The sequence below is a fragment of the Ovis canadensis genome, chromosome 3 (genome assembly GCF_042477335.2).
Source record: "Ovis canadensis isolate MfBH-ARS-UI-01 breed Bighorn chromosome 3, ARS-UI_OviCan_v2, whole genome shotgun sequence".
Classification (NCBI taxonomy): domain Eukaryota; kingdom Metazoa; phylum Chordata; class Mammalia; order Artiodactyla; family Bovidae; genus Ovis; species Ovis canadensis.
Genome location: NC_091247.1, coordinates 212,946,694 through 212,967,004, shown reverse-complemented (window position 1 = coordinate 212,967,004; position 20,311 = coordinate 212,946,694). Strand labels below are relative to the sequence as shown.

At 37.0% G+C, this 20,311-nt stretch overlaps 1 protein-coding gene across 11 annotated transcripts in view; it reads left to right on the top strand.

The window, feature by feature from the left end:
* The window catches only part of RIMKLB (ribosomal modification protein rimK like family member B), a 44,961-nt gene that overhangs the window by 21,042 nt on the left and 3,608 nt on the right, over positions 1-20,311 (top strand). For 5 of the 11 annotated variants that reach the window (XM_069581329.1, XM_069581321.1, XM_069581328.1 and 2 more), the window contains 4 exons: positions 6,809-7,039; positions 9,484-9,570; positions 10,572-10,775; positions 14,307-18,838. In XM_069581329.1, the coding sequence (XP_069437430.1) occupies positions 6,809-7,039; positions 9,484-9,570; positions 10,572-10,775; positions 14,307-14,770 (986 nt within the window). In that variant the 3' untranslated portion in view covers positions 14,771-18,838. The remainder of the gene's footprint in view (positions 1-6,808; positions 7,040-9,483; positions 9,571-10,571; positions 10,776-14,306; positions 18,839-20,311) is intronic. The other 6 variants (XM_069581322.1, XM_069581323.1, XM_069581331.1 and 3 more) reach the window with 2 other exon arrangements.

The window sequence follows — 20,311 nt, the reverse complement described above, 5'->3', positions numbered from 1 at the left end:
GACATTACTTTGCCAACAAAGGTCCGTCTAGTCAAAGCTGTGGTTTTTCCAGTAGTCGTGTATGGATGTGAGAGTTGGACTATAAGGAAAGCTGAGTGCCGAAGAATTGACACTTTTGAACTGTGGTGTTGGAGAAGACTCTTGAGAGTCCCTTGGACTGCAAGGAGAACAAACCAGTCAATCCTAAGGAAATCAGTCCTGAATATTCACTGGAAGGACTGATGCTGAAGCTGAAACTCCAATACTTTGGCCACCTGATGGGAAGAACTGACTCATTTGAAAAGACCCTGGTGCTGGGAAGGATTGAAGGCAGGAGGAAAAGGAGACGACAGAGGATGAGATCGTTGGATAGTATCACCTATTCAATGGACATGAGTTTGAGTCAACTCCGGGAGTTGGTGATGGACAGGGAAGCCTGATGTGCTGCAGTCCATGGGGTCACAAAGAGTTGGACACAACTGAATAACTGAATGGAACTGATGGTCTATTGAAGATAAACCTTTGCAGTCTGTTAGATACTGCTGCAGAAAACTTTCAGTTTAAAAATTATATTTCTTTTTACAAACACGTTAGTTTTCTAGGAACCAACTTTTATCTTGGCCGTTTTTTTCTTTAGATTCTTAGTTACTGTTAGTTACCCAGTCATGTCCGACTCTTTGCAACCCCATGAACTGTAGCCCAACAGGCTCCTCCGTCCCTCGAATTCTCCAGGCAGGAGTTGGAGTGGGTAGCCATTCCCTTCAGGGGATCTTCCCAATGCCAGGGATCAAACCCGGGACTCCTGCATTGCAGGCAGATTCTTTACTGTCTGAGCCACCAGGGAAGCCCCAAAAGAAAGCCTGTTTCTGCCTGGCTTCAAATTGAGGACCTTTCGAGTGTGAGGCGAATGTGATAACCACTCCATTATGGAAGCACAGTTATTTTGCTGAACCTCGCCACATGCGGGACCTTAGCTCCCTGACCAGGGAGTTTGCTTTTAGTTCATTAATTTCTGTTCTTCCTTTTTCTTACATGTTAATATGATTTGATTTACCTCTGGTGTTTGAGTTATTTACATCTTGTTTTACGCAGTTATGTCTTCAGACATTAAGTAAAGCACATGCTCTGTGTCTTAAAAAATGGTGAGCGGAATTTCCCTGGTGGTTCGGTGGTTAAAACTCCAATGCATGGGGCGAAAGTTTGATCCATCCCTGTTTGGAGAACTAAGATTCCACATGCCAATTTGTGTGTCCCACCCCTTCCATGGTGAGACAAGTTCAAATTTCAATATAATAATAATTATCTACTATATTCCAGGTAGTGCTGGGGGATATAGCTTTGAACAAGATAGTATTTCCTACTCTAATGGGAATTTCTGGTTATTCTGACTCTCAGTCTCCCTTGTGCAAAAGAGGAAGGTGGATGTCAGAAATGATTAAAAATTATTAAGTGCTTACTATTTGCCAGGCACTTCAAACTAATGTTAACAAGGTTAATTCTCATCACAACTTTATAAAGGGAATTACTTCTACTATTCTTATTTTAAAGAACCTGTGGCGCAGAGAGGTTCAGTAACTAGCCTGGGGTTACACAGTGGAGAAACAGTAGAGCTTGGATTTGAATCAGATATGGGGTCGTCGTTGCAGTAGATCTGTTCACTTTCTGTGTTTGCCTTTCCTGTCCTTTCATTATCTACCTTTGATAATGAGCGAAGAACCTTAATTTACTTACCCTGTTGGTTTCTTCAGAGTTTTCTGTATTCGATGAGTTTAACACTGTTTCCTTCTTTGTTCTTTATTGTTCTACAGCTTTAAATTTTATTTAAGGTTATATAAATATATATTTTGAATTTTACGTCAAAAAGTTCCAGATACCATGTAGTTATTTATGTCACCTGCTCTACTTTGCCAAAGTAGGTTGGAACAGACTTATACATTTGACTGTAACCTGGAGCTGTTAAAAAGTTTACTCTTTTTCAAAGTGGAAAGTGAGACTTGACATTTAAAGGACACCAAAAAGACACTTTGCTTCCCCTCTCCCCTTGTCTATACTAGTCTGTTGCTGGAAAACTTCAGTAAATTTTTATGACTGGCTTCATTAATAGTGATTAAAATGATACACTTCCCCACTTTTCTTTTCTCTCCATATATATTTTTAACTGTTTCCGAGTAGATTGCTATCTTATGAGGGGAAGAAAATGTATAGAGATAGTATTTCATACTTGGATAATAGTAAGGGAAAAAACTTCATAAAACTTTTCATGCTAAGTGAGAAAAATATGTTTATATCTTTTTGCTTCCAATACTGAGACCTTATGCATCAAGTATTAAGTAAATCAGGTTTGCTTGGGAGCTGAATACAAAGGGGGATAATCAAGTTCCCAAGATATATTACTAATAACAATTAACACATGTGCCATCAGGCTACCTCATCCTACCACTGTAAACTATAGAAAAGGTAAAGAGAATGTACTCTAACATGCTGAGCTTGAATACCAGCATTAAAATTTAAGTTTAATTGGAAGTATTTAGCGGCATCACATTTTTCTGTATTTGTTATATCTTACCTCCTTTTGGGGATAGAGCTGGTTATCTTCACTCCAGATTCTATAGTTTTTAAAGGCACTTAGAGTAGAAGCTAGCCAGTCATTGCCTTCAATAAAAGATGTTTTTAAAAAAGACAGTCATAATCTGAATGCTTGTTTGTTTGCTTCTACTTTCCTCATCTCTTTCTCCTTTTCTTTCTCTCCCTCTCCCTTTTTTTCAGACACATGACTGTCAGCTGCTACACAGCAGTGCTCAGTGATAATGAGGCACACTGTTAAAGTAGTCTCCTTTTGTTTCTTTCTGGACCTCTGATGAAGGGCCTGGGAAAGAAATGTTATTAGTTCCTAGTCATTCTCCAAAGAGGACATCTTTGGAGAAAATTTGTTTTTGCTATTTGGGATTAATAGTGAGACAAGTCTTAGAAACAAATTTGAGGGGGAAAAGGATTGCTGAGGATATTAAAGAGGGATGGTTTGATAGGAAACATAAAGTTTATTTTGATGGGTAGCAGGTGAACAGATAGGAAACACATATATATTCTCAAAAGAATGGATTCTTACATTATGCCTGGTTTTTTGATACTTGATAATTTCTCGATGTGTGAGTTCTAACCCAGCCTTAATAAAGACTTTTAAAGTATTTTGTATAACTCTTGAGAATCGTTTGACCCTTGGCACTACAGAGTTACTAACTGCCCTATTCTCCTCAAAATTTGGGCAACGATTTCTTCCTACATTTTTGGGACCTGTGGGGCAAATAAGCCAGTGATTTTTTTTTTTCCTTTAAGTTTAAGAAGACCTTTCTGATGTGAAGATAGACCTGCATTTATGATGGGCAGCAGTCCAATGTGACCAAAGCCCTCTTGCTGCAGTCTTTTTTAATGTCCTATTTAAAATATTGAAAAGTAGATTTATAATGAGTTTTTTAAAGCATTCAGAATTATGTGTTTTGCTTTTTTTTTTTTTTTAAGATTTTACATGTGGTGAATTTAATAGCTTTGTCAAGTAATGGATTCTAGGTTACTGACCTAAACAACTGAATGTGAATTTAGCAGGGTGTAGGGAGTGCTCAGAAGTTATGACTCTGTTATCCTGCCTACTTGCTATTTCCAGGTAGAACTCACAGCCTGAGAAAGAATATGTTAGATTTCTGGTCCAAAATTTGTTTTCGACTACCCCTTCCATTCATGGAAGCCCTTTCAGGCTGTCTAATGTTGTCATAATTCATCTGTCTTAAATCTTTGAGTGCTTCCTTGATTTTTGGCACAGAGATTATGTGGCTTTTAAATCATGTACAAATAGCACCTTCATTTCCAGTTAAGATACTTAAAGTTATGTCAGCTTTAAAAGATTCCTGAAATCCTGATGAATACTCCTGAACTCTAAAGGATGGAAGAAAAAAAAATGCCAGTCAGCAGGGAGCTATCAGTTGTCTGTTTCTTATTCCCTGAGGATAAAAACACTTAATCATGTAGCCAAACTAGACTCAAAAAGCACAGGAGTAGTGAGATTTCCCACTTAATTACTGGCAAGGAGATTATTAATATCCCAAAGGAATCTTTCCACTAGGAGAATAATCAGCCCTTAGCACCTTCTCACTTTGCCGTGACAAAGCAGCAGCCTTTTAATACATAATACACTTTATACAAAAAATATAGGAACAGAAATTTTTCCCAGCCCCATTGCTATTCTAAGGTTAACTCATTACTGACTTTTGATGTTTAATCATATACTTAATTCAAAACTTACATCTAAAATATTTATATTGAAATCTCTATCCCAGTACAAAGCAAAGTTAGATGAATAGCATCATAAGTTACCATTTAAGATGATAAGCAAAAAAAAAGTAGAGTTGAAAGAACTGACTGGTGGCACATTCATTTGGAATGAATAGCTGTGGCCATAATAAGTAGAGTGCAGTTGTACCTGTGTATCATGAATAACAGAGATCTAAGGAAAAGAATCATTTGCCCCGTATTTCAGTTTCATAAGCTCTACGTCAAAGATAAGTTGTATTTATTGAAAGTACCCAAGAGATCAGTAGTACTTTGCCTTTTTGGGGGGTTCACATTCATCTGTACCTGCCCCTGTTTTTCTGGGTAGCCTCAGATCACATTTTGCTTGCCTGGAGTAATAAAGTATTTTTGTCACAGGAGGCATTGAATTTCTTTCCATCCTCAGTAATATCCATTATAGTGTACTATGCAGATCTGACTGCTTTGGGTAAAGTACTCCCGTATTCCCAGTTTCTTTTTGGCAGCAGACTTAGAGTGAAACACTTCCATTCCCTTCTTTAATCCCTTTTCTTAAAAGTAGCAAAAACTCCAGTTTAGGGAAATGAGAAGATGAATTTTCTTTTGACAATTAAAGTATCTTTTTTCTGCTCACTCTTCTTTTTACCTTTCATGTAACAAATTTGATTTTCTTCTGGTAACACCGACTTTTCTTATTTTTCATAATAATATTTAAGACTAGATATTTTGAGTTTTTTGACTGATTTTTCTTCAGATTTTTGCTTCTTTCTCGTTGCTGAGATTCATCAGGTCTTGGTCCTAGGAATTTCCATTTTTTCTTTTTCGTTTTTCAGCCTATATGTCCCTATTTCTTAAGTCTTGGGCTGATTCCTATAGGTGCACATTCACACCCCACCTACTAGGTATGAATTCTGTATACATATGTGTATAGTTCCTATCTATACTTCAACTATTACAGAATATTCTACTTTGATGTCCTTATGTTATCACCAAGATCGTATCTATGATCCAGAGTCAGCATCTTCTGCCCTAAACTGAATTCCCTTTTCACCTTTTTTCATTTGGTCACTAGGCTTTTTTCTGATTTCAAGGAAAATGCTGTTTAGATCTTGCCTGTTGAGGCAAGTCAGCACAAAAGCCAAAGAAATGAGAAAATGCAGGATTGCAGAAATTTGCTGCTGCTGATCTCTAGCAGCATGATTATGAGGAGAACGCCTGGAGCCATTGGCCAAAAACCTCACATCTGCTGATGACCACAGCGCTACCCATAGCTGCCCCCAGAGAATAATGACTGCTACTTTGACCTTTAAAATTGTGTGTAATTATCTTTCATTGGTGAATTCTCCAAATTGGAATCCTGCTGGTAAGGGGGTCTTGGAAGTGCGTCTAGCCTCTGCCATACAGGAAAGGATTAAAAGATAAGGATGTATCAACAGGCGGTATCAAGTTCATTCCCTTATCAGAACAGATATAGTCTCTTTGACTCAGAATTGTGGATCCAGCAGTTTCACTTCTGAATATTACTTAAGGAAAACAAAATCACTATCTGGAAGATTTATCTGTTACCCCCATGCTCATTATTTGTAATAGTTAGACATGGAAACAAAGTTAATGTCCATTGACAGATTGGATGAGTATATAAAGAAAATATGGTGTACACACACACACACACTCCCTATAAAAGTCTTGGGTATGTAATGTGTAGCATGGTGATTACAGGTAGCTGATATACCTTATTTACCAATCTTCCTAACTTTTAGAAAAGAACCTGACACATAGTAATTAATATTTATTGAATGGATATTCATGAGTAAGGGGTTGATTATATGGTGTATCTTTAAGTATAATTCCATTGAGCCCAATAAAGCTATATTTACATTGGCTTAGATGTCTGGTATAATGTTACATGATGAAAGAAAGTGCCACAAAATATTTGTCAAAATTACCTACATATTTTTCTTTACTTAGTTAACATTAGGGGAAATACTAATAATAACCTGGGATGTTGGATGGGATAAATGTATTATATTTTTATATTTGAGTGTTTTAATAAGCATATATTTTTTAATGAATATAGGTTTTAAGAAGCAACTTGAGTACCTTGTTCCATTATTTGGGACCTTTTCAAAAATAGAATGGTACTGGATAAAACTGAAGAAACTGCTGTTTTAAAAATTCTTTTTTTGTACTAAAAGCATATGTGAACACAAAGTTATTTGCTTTTTGAAAGCAAATCTCGACATGTTTCTGTCTTCAAACATAGCGATTTATGACAGTCTTTTTAATGAATACATAATATTTCATTGTATTGGCATATACCAGAATTTATTACCCAGTACATAAATTCTTCTCATTAATGTTTTTTTCTTACAAAAGGAAATCATTTAAGGAGGAATGTGTCTCTGTCTCTGTAAAATGTTAGCAGAATAGTACATTTAGTTTTGAGACCTGAACTTTGGTCTGTATCTATTTCTCTGTTTTATTCTATATTCTCCTTTGATGGTTTTGGTTTTATTCCTGTGTATTTCAGGTCTGCGTATCAGTGGAGAACTAATCACTGCCTACCCGCAGGTGGTGGTAGTGAGAGTACCAACCCCTTGGGTGCAGAGTGACAGTGACATCACTGTTTTGCGGCATCTAGAGAAGATGGGATGCAGGCTGATGAACCGACCTCAAGCCATCCTGAACTGTGTTAATAAGTTCTGGACGTTTCAAGAGTTGGCAGGTCATGGTGTTCCTCTGCCAGATACTTTTTCTTATGGTGAGTTTACTAATAAGACTTTATTGCCTTAGTCTTAGAGCACTGATAATATTGAAAGCCCTACTAAACTGATAGGGTTATATGATACAAGGAAATTTGTGAACATGAAAGAACTTCTTATAGAAGTGACTTTAAGTTTTAACAAACTAGGCAGGAGAATTATGAGGCTTATCTTTGATATGGAGAAGGAAATGGCAAACCACTCTAGTACTCTTGCCTGGAAAATTCCATGGATGGAGGAGCCTGGTAGGCTACAGTCCATGAGGTCACAAAGTTGGACACGACTGAGCGACTTCACTTCACTTCTTTGGTGTAGGTAGAATGGACTTATCAAACTCTTTCTGTAAAGGGTCAAATAGTGAATATTTTTGGCTTTCCAGGCCATATGTTCTCTTTTGTGACCCTCAGTAAAGCTATTGTATTGTGAAAGCTGCTGCTGCTGTTTTTTGTTTAGTTGCTAAGTCGTGTCTGACTTTTTTGTGACCCCGTGGACTATAGCCTGCCAGGCCCCTCCTGTCCATGGGATTTCCCAGGCAAGAATACTGGAGTGGGTTGCCATTTCCTTCTCCAGGGGATCTGTTGACCGAAGGATCGAACCCATATCTCTTACATTGGCAGGAGCGTTCTTTTACCACTGAGCCATCAGGGAAGCCTGAAAGCTGCAGTAGACGAAGCTTAAATAGTAAATGTGGCTATTTTGTAGTAAAACTTTATTACGAAAAGGCTATGAGCCAAATCTGTCCTCAGTTTGACAAGCCCTGAGGTAAAATAATCTGATAATCGTTCTATAGTTTCTGACATTTTCATGTTAATGCTTCATAAATATTTTCATATTTTGAATGAAAGAAAATGACACTAGATATGCTTTAAACCATTGCTTCTGAAGTCATCTGTGGGAGAGGACCATTTTTTTATTTTTAAAAAAATTTACTGTGGCTTTCAATACTATAGTGCTCTAAAACCAATTTACAGTATGCATAAAGTACTGTAAAAATATCAGAACAATGCCAAATTGTTTTCTTGTGTTTACTCTTCTTATATTTTTCTGGACACATATCAGCAGCAAAGAAGTCACAGAGGCAGGGGTTCCTGGACCACACTTGATGTAGCACTGTTATAAACATTGTTGTTTTAATATATTCCTGACTTTCCAGTTCTTCTAGTTTGGAAAGAATCAGGCTTACTATAAATCACTATAGTTTTTTCATTAAAATGTCCAGCCGAATGCTTGAAAAGTTGGAGAGGCTTTAAAAAGAAATTCTTGTCCTCTTGTTATTTTTAATATTTTAAAGAAGGGAACTCCGCCAATTTGTATGGCATATGTAGATACCATTGCTCTTTTTAGCAATTGCACAAGAAGAGACAATATGAATAGTTCTTTCTTCCTCACAATTCTTTCTTCTTTTGAAATGTTACAGCTTACCTCATCAGTCTACAGTACTGATTTTAAGAGAATGGAAAGGAGCAAATTATATTAACCAAATCTGGCTTAAAATGTGGAGACTGGCTAATCATAATTTCTCTTAAGCTACAAATTTATGAAATTGCAGTTGTTTAATGAACTTTTTCTTAGTCTGATTATTCTGTCAGCCATGCTGATTTTTTGCAACTACAATCCATTTTTGCTCTTTATTATTTGTTTCTAGGAAGTATAAACAGAAAGAACAAGACATAACCTGTAGGTTACCTGAATAGCTCATGGTAGAATGAACTCTGTTTTATAATAGAGAAAAGAAAATTTAATTTGTGTATTTGATAAGAGTGAGAGCACACACACACATGCATGTTAGCATTTTTTCAACTTTGGATGAGTCTTCCCCAGTGACTCACTCTTCTTTCTTAATCCAAATAGAATGCTGTATACTAAAGTTGATCTTAGAGCTTCTATTACTTGTGTGGTGGAATAATAAAGGATGAAATATGAAAAATAGAACTTCATTGGTGGTACAGTGGATGAGAATCTGCCTACCATTGCAGGGGACAGGTTCAACTCTTGGTCTGGGAAGATTCTACATGCTGCAGAGTAGCTAAACCTGTGTGGCAACTGTTGAAACCTATGTACCTAGAGCCTGTACTCTGCAACAAGAGAACCCACAAAAATGAGAAGTCCTACATGAAGAGTGCGCCTTGCTTGCTACAACTAGAGAAAGCCCACACACAGCAATGAAAATGGAGTGCAACCAAAAATAAAAAATTATGAAAAATGTTAATAAAACTAGGAAACTTTGTTTTAACTTCTTTGATTTCAATATTAGAATATTTATAGTTTAATAGTTTTTATCCATTTAAAAAGAAGTAGTTGTTTTAAACTGATAGTTAACTGAAGACAAAATTGAGCCATTAAGTTCTTACCTTCTACCTTCTTTGTCTTGCTGACTTTAGATAAAATATATCATAAAACACCTCTGCTGCTATTCTTAAATTTTATTTTTTGCTCAAACCAGGTGGTCATGAAAATTTTGCTAAAATGATTGATGAAGCAGAAGTACTGGAGTTCCCAATGGTAGTGAAGAATACACGTGGTCATAGAGGTGTGTATGGGTTGTTGCTATTATACATAATATTGAAACTATTCTTCAGAACTTCTAAAGAATTGTAGGGAAATTGCTAGGTGTGTGGTACCTCAGACTTGTGGAAGGCTTTTGTGAGTTTTGCTCAAAGTTTTTTCTGTTTGTTAAGTGGTTATCTTGGACATTTTAAGGTGCATACTTAATTTAGACTGAGTCTCAAGTTAATGATCTATCTTCCTTTTCAACAGTATAAGGATTCTAGATCACTAACACCATCATCCTCATCCCAATTTATGTTGTTTGAAAACAGTATATAAAATATCTTAACTTTGGATTAATAGTGATTTTTTTTAAGGTGTAAAATGATTCATAAATCCAAGTACTTCCAAGCTTTAGTGCCTTGACAGATAACTGGATGAGGGTTCAGCTGGGACTTTAATGCACTACTTCTACCTGACTTCTCCAGTCAGCCAAGAAGTCTCAGGGCTCCTACAGTGACTGCTCCAGGGAACAAAGAATCTGTGTGACCTTTTACAACCTAGCCTCAGAAGTCGGATAGAAGTCCTTACTCTGTATTCTGTTGGGTGAAGCAGTTACATCCCCTCCTAGATTCAAGCAATGGGACATAGATTCCCCTTCCTCTTAATGAGAAAACTGTCAGAGTATTTATAACTATGTTTTAAAAACAGACACTTCTATTGGCACAAAAGTAGTAATATACTGCTATCTTACTAAATGCAAATATAGTATCTTAATATTGCATAATATATAAAACATATATTTTAACTCAGAAAAATGTTTTACTGATAAGTGAGGCTAGTATTATTGGCTAACCTGAAGAAATACAATTCACAAGAACCCAGCCTCACAATAAATTTTGTTAAGAGATTGGGGAATGCGAGAGTGACCATAAACAACTGATTCTGAGAAAGTAGATTGGAACGGAAGAAGATATAGGTAGCAGATATCAACTGCTCATAGTCTGATGACATACTCATTTCTTGCTCTTCTTTTGGTCACAGGCAAAGCGGTTTTCTTGGCTCGAGATAAGCACCATTTGGCTGATCTAAGTCACCTTATTCGCCATGAAGCTCCATACCTGTTCCAGAAGTATGTTAAAGAGTCTCATGGAAGGGATGTACGTGTCATTGTCGTGGGAGGCCGTGTGGTTGGCACCATGTTACGCTGTTCTACAGATGGGAGGATGCAAAGCAACTGCTCACTAGGTAAAAGCAATGCAGGAGTTTTTCTGTGATATAAAGTAGTATTATTTAAGCTTATTCAATGAGTATTTGTGTATAACTCAGGTCTTTTTACCTAATAAGTTGAAAAATATGTCTTTCATATGTAAATATCATTAATAGACTTAACACGAACATAATTTATGTATGTATAAATTTGCTTTCACCCAGGCTCAACTTGTAACCCAATTCACACATTTAGGAAATGTCTACCAGTTTCCCTCTTTGGTTTATATTGAATTGGCCAAAAAGTTCATTTGGGTTTTTCTGTAAGATGTTACTGAACAACCTTTTTGGCCAGCCCAGTATTATTTTCTGTATAATTGAGGTTCATTTAAGCTGAGTCCTAACCTATTTAACTTGTTGGTCCAGATAATATTGCTGATTTTCATTTGTTTAAATGTATATTTTCTGAGATCTTTTAAGTGCCTCAGAGAATAGTCTCGGTGTTTTCCTCTTCTGTGTTTATTTTACTTTCTTAGTAATCTTACTTAGCTTGTGGCTTTAAATGCCATTTATTTGTTACTGTTTTTAAATTTATCTCTCCAGTTTAGGCATTCTTCTTGAACTTGGGCACACATATGTCACTGCTTGTCAATAGCGCCATATAGATAACTGTTAGAGATTTTAGTCTCAACATGTCCAAACCTGAACTCCCCATCTAGCTACCTCTTCCAGTATGTCCCACACACTGTTATCTCCTTATTGTTTATTGGCAGCTGTATCTTTCTAGTTTAGACTAAATCCTTGGAGTCATCCTTGATCCCTTCACTAGTATAAGACTTCACGTCCAGACTCCTTGAAATCTCTACTCTGAAAATGTACCACCTCTATTCCCTCTCTCCCCCAGTGAGAGGATTAGAACAGTCTTACTTTACTTCTGCTCTCCTCCTCTTGATTCATTTATTCACTGAACAAATATTTTTCAGCATCAAGTACTGTTTTAACAGTATTTTGTATATAACATTGTACAAAACAGACAAAAATTTCTGCTTTCCTGGGTTTATATTCCATTGTTCTGGTAAAACCATTTAATAGTTTTAGTTCAAGTATGGATTAGAATTTCTTTTATTGAGTTATCTCTTCTGCTTTAAGAATCAAGGGCTTACTTTATCCGTTCCCAGGCTGTCTTTATCTATTTACAGTTAATTATACCCATATTGGGGCTTCCCCAGTGGCTCTGTGATAAAGAATCCACCTGCAATGCAGGGGATGTAGGAGACACAGGTTCAATCCTTGGGTTGGGAAGATCCCCTGGCAGAGGGCATGGCAACCTACTCCAGTGTTCTTTCCTGGAGAATCCCATGGACAGAGGAGCCTGGTGGGCTACAGTCCATGGGGTCCCAAAGAGTCGGACATGACTAAAGCAACTGGAAATGCACACACACATACCCATATTGCAAGAATTATTACTCATCACTCTTTATTCCCCAGCTGCTCCTTCCCATATCTTGAGTTTTCAGGATGATGTATTGGCTGAGATAGAATTCTGAAATTGTAAAAGTCTTGCTTCAGTTCTGCTGGTTTATAGTTGATGTGTGCATGCTTAATCATGTCCGACTGTTTGTGGACTTATGGACTGTAGCTTGCCAGGCTTTTCTGTTCATGGAATTTTCTAGAGAAGAATACTGGAGTAGGGTGCCGTTTCCTACTGTGAGTGATCTTCCCGACCAAGGGATCAAACCTGTGTCTCTTGTGTCTCCTGCATTAACAGGTGGATTCTTTACCACTAGTGGCACCTGGGAAACCCGCTTTATAGTTTACACTTTTACAATTGAATGTCCAAATCTACTCTGATTGGGCAGTGGGGGTGAAGTGGGGGGGGGGGGTAGGTAATATATATTCTTTGTAAGTTTTTTTGTTTTGTTCTCTTATTTTTGGTTGTTTTACTTGAAAAGCTCAATATTTTGTCAGGATATTTATAGATATGTGTCTCTTCTCAGTCTGTCCAACCTGGATTTTAGTAAGCTGTTTCTATCAGACCTACTTGTTTTAAGCCTCAGGAAAACTCTTCTTTCCTTCTTGGGGAGGAGTTTTTCTGATTCAGTTAGCAAATTTTTTATTTGTGGCTTCACCTCAGTGTTTTTGTATGTGCTTCAAAATATTTCTTAAGCTAGATTTTCCAAGTTATAAGTTATACTCACAAAAGCAACTCTCCTTCATTTCTGCTACAGAAGTTTTTAACTTGGGTAGTCATTTTTGTTTTAGTTCAGAGTGCTAAACTTGAACTTAATGCTTTTCTTTTATTCAAGTTGTAGGTGGCTTGTTGTTTTTGTTCTTGTTACTATCCCATCACATCAGAGCTCTGCTCAGGTTATTTGGAGCATTGCAAATGGTTTCGGAGCATTAAAGATCCATCAGTACTGTGGGTGCCGAGAAGCAGTCTTTAATTCGTTGACTAGTGTGTCATTCCCTTACTGAGGCAGTTACATGAAGCCCTCTTATTTCCTGGGCTTCTCTCCCTTACTCTTCCAGCCTCACTGGTGGTGGTGGTGGTGATGGTGATAGTGGTGGGCAGGTGGGGAGGGGTACCTGAATCCTACTCATGTGTGCATTTCCCTTTTGGTCTTTTCGGGGTCAGGCAATACTCACATAGTAGTGAGGTCAACTTTCCTTCTGTTGAGCTCTTAAAGCCAAGGTTTTGTCAGAGTTCTTTTGCTTTCTGATCCTTATCTAAAGCTTCCTGAAGCTGGTCACCAAATTAGAAAATCTAGTTCTAATTCTTTTCTCTCAGATACCAGCAAAGAGTTCCCCTCTACTCAGCCAACTGCCTTAAGCCCCAGGATCCTTTCAGCTTAGGGATGACACATAGAATAGGGGCTATTGAGCAAGAGAACCATGTTCCTAGATTCTGTTCCCTGTTGCTGCTGCTGCTGCATCGCTTCAGTTGTGTCTGACTCTGTGCGACCCTAGAAACAGCAGCCCACCAGACTCCCCGGTCCATGGGATTCTCCCGGCAAGAACACTGGAGTGGGTTGTTGCCATTTCCTTCTCCAGTGCGTGAAAGTGAAGTTGCTCAATTGTGTCCGACTCTCAGCGACCCCACGGACCACAGCCTACCAGGCTCCTCTGTCCATGGGATTTTCCAGGCAAGAGTACTGGAGTGGGTTGCCATTGCCTTCTCTGAGTCTCTGTTATGCATCTCTATTACTTTTACAAATTAAAACCTGGAACTGATAGAAACCAATAACAATATTAAATAGTTAACTGTATTTTTGTAAAAGTTCCATGTTATTGCAAGTAAGATAGGCTTTAGTCAAAGTTCATTGTCTTCAGAAAATATAACATTGAAAAAGTACTCACTCATCAATTTGTTAAGAGACTGGCTTCAAAGGGGATTCCCCAATGAAGGAGTCCTAGACTTCAGAGTCCCAGTTTTACATTAGCATAGCACTTTTGTTTTTGCTATTGATTTAGAAGATTTTGAAGAGATGGTTAACCTTAGCGGGGTTATTTTTAAGGTCTGCTTTAGTTTTACTCCAAAAATTTATCATTTCTTTTTTTCTCTTTTGTCAGGTGGTGTCGGGATGATGTGCTCATTGAGTGAACAAGGGAAGCAGCTAGCTATCCAGGTGTCTAATATCCTAGGAATGGATGTGTGTGGCATTGACCTGTTGATGAAAGACGACGGCTCCTTCTGTGTCTGCGAGGCCAATGCAAATGTAGGTTTCATCGCCTTTGATAAGGCTTGTAATCTAGATGTAGCTGGTATCATTGCGGACTATGCCGCCTCCCTTCTGCCCTCTGGCCGGCTCACCCGGCGTATGTCCCTGCTCTCCGTGGTGTCCACGGCCAGTGAGACTAGTGAGCCGGAGCTGGGTCCCCCAGCCAACACTGCTGTCGACAACATGAGCGCAAGTTCCAGCTCTGTTGACAGCGACCCTGAAACCACCGAGCGAGAGCTGCTCACCAAGCTCCCAGGGGGCCTATTCAACATGAACCAACTGCTAGCCAATGAAATCAAACTCCTGGTGGAGTGATTCCACTGGTAAATAATTAACCAACAAAACCCTTGTAAAACTTTCTTTTTCTTCTTTCCTTTTTTTCTTTCTTTTTTCTTTCTTTTTTAAACCAACTTGCAATGCTGTTCATGAAAAATGCTCAGGAAGATGAGTAGGAGTAGTTAGGAGGGAAAAAGTGGGAGATAGACATGATCTCTGCTATTAAGATGTTACTTTTATTTACAAATGCTACAGATAGAGAGGCAGAAGAGGTGAGACACAGAAAAATGTCAGGCTCTTGTAGTTAATTACTCTTTTAAGTTACTCAGAAATGTGTAGGCTCTCAGGCCATGAAGATCATAATTTTTTTCATGGCCCTTTTTGTTTTTGTACAGTTGGTACAAATTTCACAGGAGTGTGATTTCATATTGTGTTTTAATGGATGAGGTAAATATCCACCTAAATTATAATTTTTTCTTTTTTAAAAATCTGAAAATTCAGCCTATACGCTATTAACTAGCAGCTTTATCTTCATATTTACGAAATTCTAAGGGACTCTCTTAGCGACTTTTTTCAACCCTTGATATGGGTGGGAGGGCAATGTGAGTGTGTCCCAATAAAAATTTCCTTTAATGACAAAATTGGCATGTTTGCATGATAAAAGGGAAATGAACAGTATTGCAATGTCTGGCACACAAAATAACATTTACTCCATTGTAGATAAAATTGCACTAGTTAAAAATATGTGCATTGACTTGTATTTGTTAGTGTTTTAGCCTTTTTTGAAAGACATATGCTCTGTTAATGTTGCATTTTTTTTAATACATGCTAGTCTTAACATTCCCTGATCTATGCCTGCATCTTTAACAATGGCCAAAGTGAAGAAAATGCTTCCTTTTTTGTTAACAAGACACTGACTTGAAACATGTGCATTTAAGCCTTTTATTTTTTCCTTTTTTCTTTTGGTGGTTGGGCATTTAAAGAATAAGGACAAGGTAAAATATTTTGGGGGGGGGCAAATCAAGGGCCTATAAGTTCCTGAGTATAAAATTGAAGTGATTCCATCATTATTTATTTGCATTTTTCACATTTTAAGAGGGTGTTGTGTGTGTGTGCATGTGTGTGCATGTGCTTGCACACGCATGCATGTTTATGTGTTTGCTTTTTGTTTACACCAACCATCAAAAAGGATAGAAACTAGAAAATGGAGCATGATGGGAAACACAGTTTTTTACTTAAAAAAAAAAAAGTCAAGTTGTTTTCATAATTGTACTCTGCTGGGTAGAGGTACTCACCTGAAGATATGAGGAGAATAGATGCTTTTTAGGCTTTTGTGTATATGTGTGTTGTTTGCTTTTTTTCTTTGATTCTAGACTGTCCAGTGTATGATTTATTCAAGGCTACATGCTTTCCCTCTGCTTCTTGCTGTGCATTTTTTCCTATTACACATAGATTTTGCGGTGGGGTAGAACATTTTTTGTTTGGGGACTTAGCAGTCTCTTATAGCCCTACTCTGAAGCCTTCAATATTCTCTTTATATTTCTTTATTTCTGAATTCATAAAAGCCCCCAAACTGCATATAATATGAGCCTTTAAGCATGGGAAACTATTCCAGCGAATGGTTTGGAAGGTGTGTTAAGAAGTAGAGATGATCCAGAGTTCAACGTAATTTTTTTAAGCAGCAAGTTCCATCTCCCTACAATCCTCTGAAGCTTTTTACCCAAGTCCTTTCTTGCCTCTCCAGTGCTTTTTTTCCTTCAGATGGACCTTAAACATAATTTCTTGGACACTTACTAGAGAGACTTCGAGGCAATAAGATCAGTATTAACCAGTTCTAACAGAGGTTTGATCATGCTTACTTGTACAGTTTTTTCCCCATTTAAAAAAAAAAGGAATGTAATAAAATTTGTTTTCTTTTCCATAGAATTAAATAATATTAAAATGGAGTGAAAGGTTGATTGTTGACAAATAGAATAGTACCTCTAATCTGTGCAGTGTCTCATTTCACCTTAGAAAAAGGTGTATAAGAGGAGTTTCTGGTTTACTTTAGGATATTCTAATCTCATCTAAAAAAATTTGACTCGTACAAGGTTATCGTGGGACATACTGTGGCATATATAAGTACCTCTGGCTCACTTGGTACTTGCTTTACTGAATGACCGTACTTTGGAAGATGCACACTATTTGGGATAGAGAACTGAAAAGGGAGAACTTTAATTAAATCATCATTCATATGTATATAGAGACCATCTGGTTGCCACATAGATTATGACACATACACTTGGAATAGTTACATACCACATGCATATAGGTCAGTGAATTTTAAAATACAAGTAGAACAGCCTCTCTATTTGATGAAAAACTCAAGGTTTCTGTTGGATGGGATAAGGCACCAGGAAGGATATAGGTGTAGCCTTGTAAAAAATTATCAAATTGACCAACTACATTAGAAAAAGTATCTGAGATTATTTCACTGTTACTTTTGCTCACTATCCATCTTTTGTGCATTCACACTCTTAAAGCATAGCCTTACCAACCTACTTCTAGATCATACACTCATATGTTAGAATGAGAAGGGCAAGGATGGTCATCTTAGAGTTAAAGAACACAAATACCCTTTTGAATTCTCTCAAAAAAGTAAAGACTATGAACAAACCATACTGGAAGAACCCAAATAAACCAGCCCAGATATTTAAGTGAAAGTTAAGTATATTTTCATATTGTTTAGTAAATTTCTTAAAATCTTTATTGCTATTATGAGAGTTAAAAATGTGTATTAACCAAATATGTATAGTTGTTATCATTGCAAAAATCTGAATTATTGTAAAACTATTATATATTGTTAAAATTGTATTCTGAATTGTATTTAAACATAATTCTTTCTGATATTGCTTTTATGTCACCCATGATGAAAAGCGGACTATATATATATACACAAACATACAGATATGAACTATTCCATTTAAAAGTTTTAATAGTTATTTTCTTTTGATTGGTCATTTCTGCTGGCTCTAACTCCACTGAACTTTGAAATATTTCTGTATATGCTATCAAATAAGAAAACATCCTGGAATATTTAGGAAAAAATCCATTGAGAGACTTGTTTTCATCAACCACTTTATCAGACTTTTGAGAAGGTATTGAAGACATTGAAAGAAGTCATTGACTTTCATGATCATCTCTTCTTTTTCTCAAGAAGAAAACAAGGAAAAAGAAATTATCTTCCTTCAATGAATCCCCAGTTTGGGGTCTGGGGCGCTTAGAGACGTTGTGAAATCCAATCTTGTGTTACATTTTTCTCCTGGCTCACTCACTCTTTTTGAGAAGGTTTATGGGCTATATGGCTGGTGAGACACGATCCCCTCCTAAGAAAATGTAGGTGCTCAGACAGGTAACCTCTGCTGCTACTGTTTTTATTTGTTTGTTTGTTTGTTTAATTTCTTTTAAAATTTGTTTTTGTTGTACTAGGATATTTTTTAATGTAATATATTGCAGGATTTATAACCAGGTACTGCTTTCTTTCTTTCTTTCTTTTTTTTTTTTTCTTAAAAAACAAAACAAAAACAATTTCATTTAAGATACATTTAGGCGCCTTTGAAGCTTGGATTTTGGAATGTTTCAGTAGTGGACAGAAATCTGCTGTTGGAATCTCCTAGTCTTCCAGGTTTAATTTGAAATGTTTTTAGTTTTGTTTTGGATTTTTGTGTGGTATTTTATTTCCTTTATACCAATTGCCCTTTTGCCATGCTGTTTTGGGGTGGCTGCCTAACTCTAGTGACAGCTCTTTCTACATTAACGAAAATGTGGTGTTTTAAATTCCATAATGTTTTGCATTTTAAAAATTGTTTTTAAAGAAATATTCTAACTGCTTGCACTATTACTGTTCTTTGCCAGCCTTTTCAGGAGCCAAAAAAACAAAAACAAACAAACAAAAAAATACCCAGAGAAAAAACTTTCCTTCTTCCCCCTTCCTGATGATGAGTGAGAAGTATTGAGAACTTTCGGGGTCAGTGCCCTTCTAAACTCCCCTTCCCCCAATAATGCAGCTGTAGAGTGAATGGTAAATGCAGCGGTTTGGATTCAGGCACAACCCCAGCCTGCTGGCAGGTAATTTGATTCTCCTTTTTTTTTTCCATCACAAGGCTAACCTTACTTTCTTTTTAAAAGTTCCTTTCTTATGTACTTTGAAGCACCCATGGGTTTGTAATTACTTTTGTTTCAAAAAACAATGTGTAAATTCGTCTAGCAAATAATTTGGTTATAGAAAAACCTTTGGGGGTAAAGTTTGAATCAGTTGGGATGAACTCAGAACTTTCTTGGGGGATTTGCTTTAGCCATTTAGATCTTTCCATTTCTTGCATATATGTCTATGATTATTTCAGAGTGTGACTTTTTTGGCTTTGTTTTTGTTTTGGGTTTGTATGTTTCTTCCATTGTGCTACTCTGGCTTAAGCTTTTTCAGAGGTTGGTGTTCCGAATACACAGTGAGCTCACAGTATAAAGACATCAATTAGGAGTTGACAGGTATGGAAAACTAGAGTTTTGAAAAGGTAAAATTAGGTTCTAGGTTATATATATGGTAAAAACTCATCATAGCCTTCGGTTGACCGTAGTAGTGCTTCTCTTTCTCTGACATCATTATAAAAGTGAAAGGTAATGAAACCAAGATAACAGAGAGTATTTATTTCAGGAGCAGCATGATTTCAGAACAAATGACTTTAGTGTTTCTGAAACACTAGTTCTCACAAAGAGGTAGATGTCAGCAGACGTCATAAAGTAATAGTTTAAACATTCAAACAGTTATAGGTTGAATAGATTGGAGGGCACTTTTGAAGCACAAGATCTTGAAGCAATTTATTAATTCCATGAAGCAAAGTTAGTGGCAGAAATAGGGATATAACTTAGCCATTTTAACAGCCTTCCCATTAGTTAATATACTATCCCCTCCTCTGTCTATCCCAGTCCACCTACCCTTTTCCTTTTTCCTGTCCTTCCTGAAGTTTTAGGTGTAATAGGAGTTTTGGGAGATAATCCTCTTTCTAATAGGTAGGATTTTAGTGGCAGAAGTCAGGACCTTTCAAAACTTCTCTTTGGATGTCCTATTCAAGCAGGCTGTAAATCTGATAACCCTCCAGGTTAGTGAATAGGGAATCCTGGCTTGTAATGTGGTTTCTACTGCTAAAGGCATATAAGAAGTTACTAACTTGTTTTGTGCTTCAGTTCACTCCTGTGCGGTAGGGATAATCATTCCCGTAGCATCTTAAGATTTAAAATATTTATCTCTTGAACTGAAATTTACTAACCGAGGAATCCCACTGCACTCCTGCAGTAATTTATGATGTATACTAAATAGGCTTGAATGGACCTTGTTCTGTTGCAGATAAGAATGGCCAGCGTTAGGGTGTATGCACTACGTGATTACTTGGAACGTGGAGGATTTGTGAACCTCCATTCCGCTGCCTCCCCCACTTCCCCCTCCCTGAAGATCACTTACATGTTAAGAATGATTACTTTCAGATTTCACCATATTCAAACTATATTAGATGGTCCTTATATAGCGTATTATCTGGCTGCTGTTGT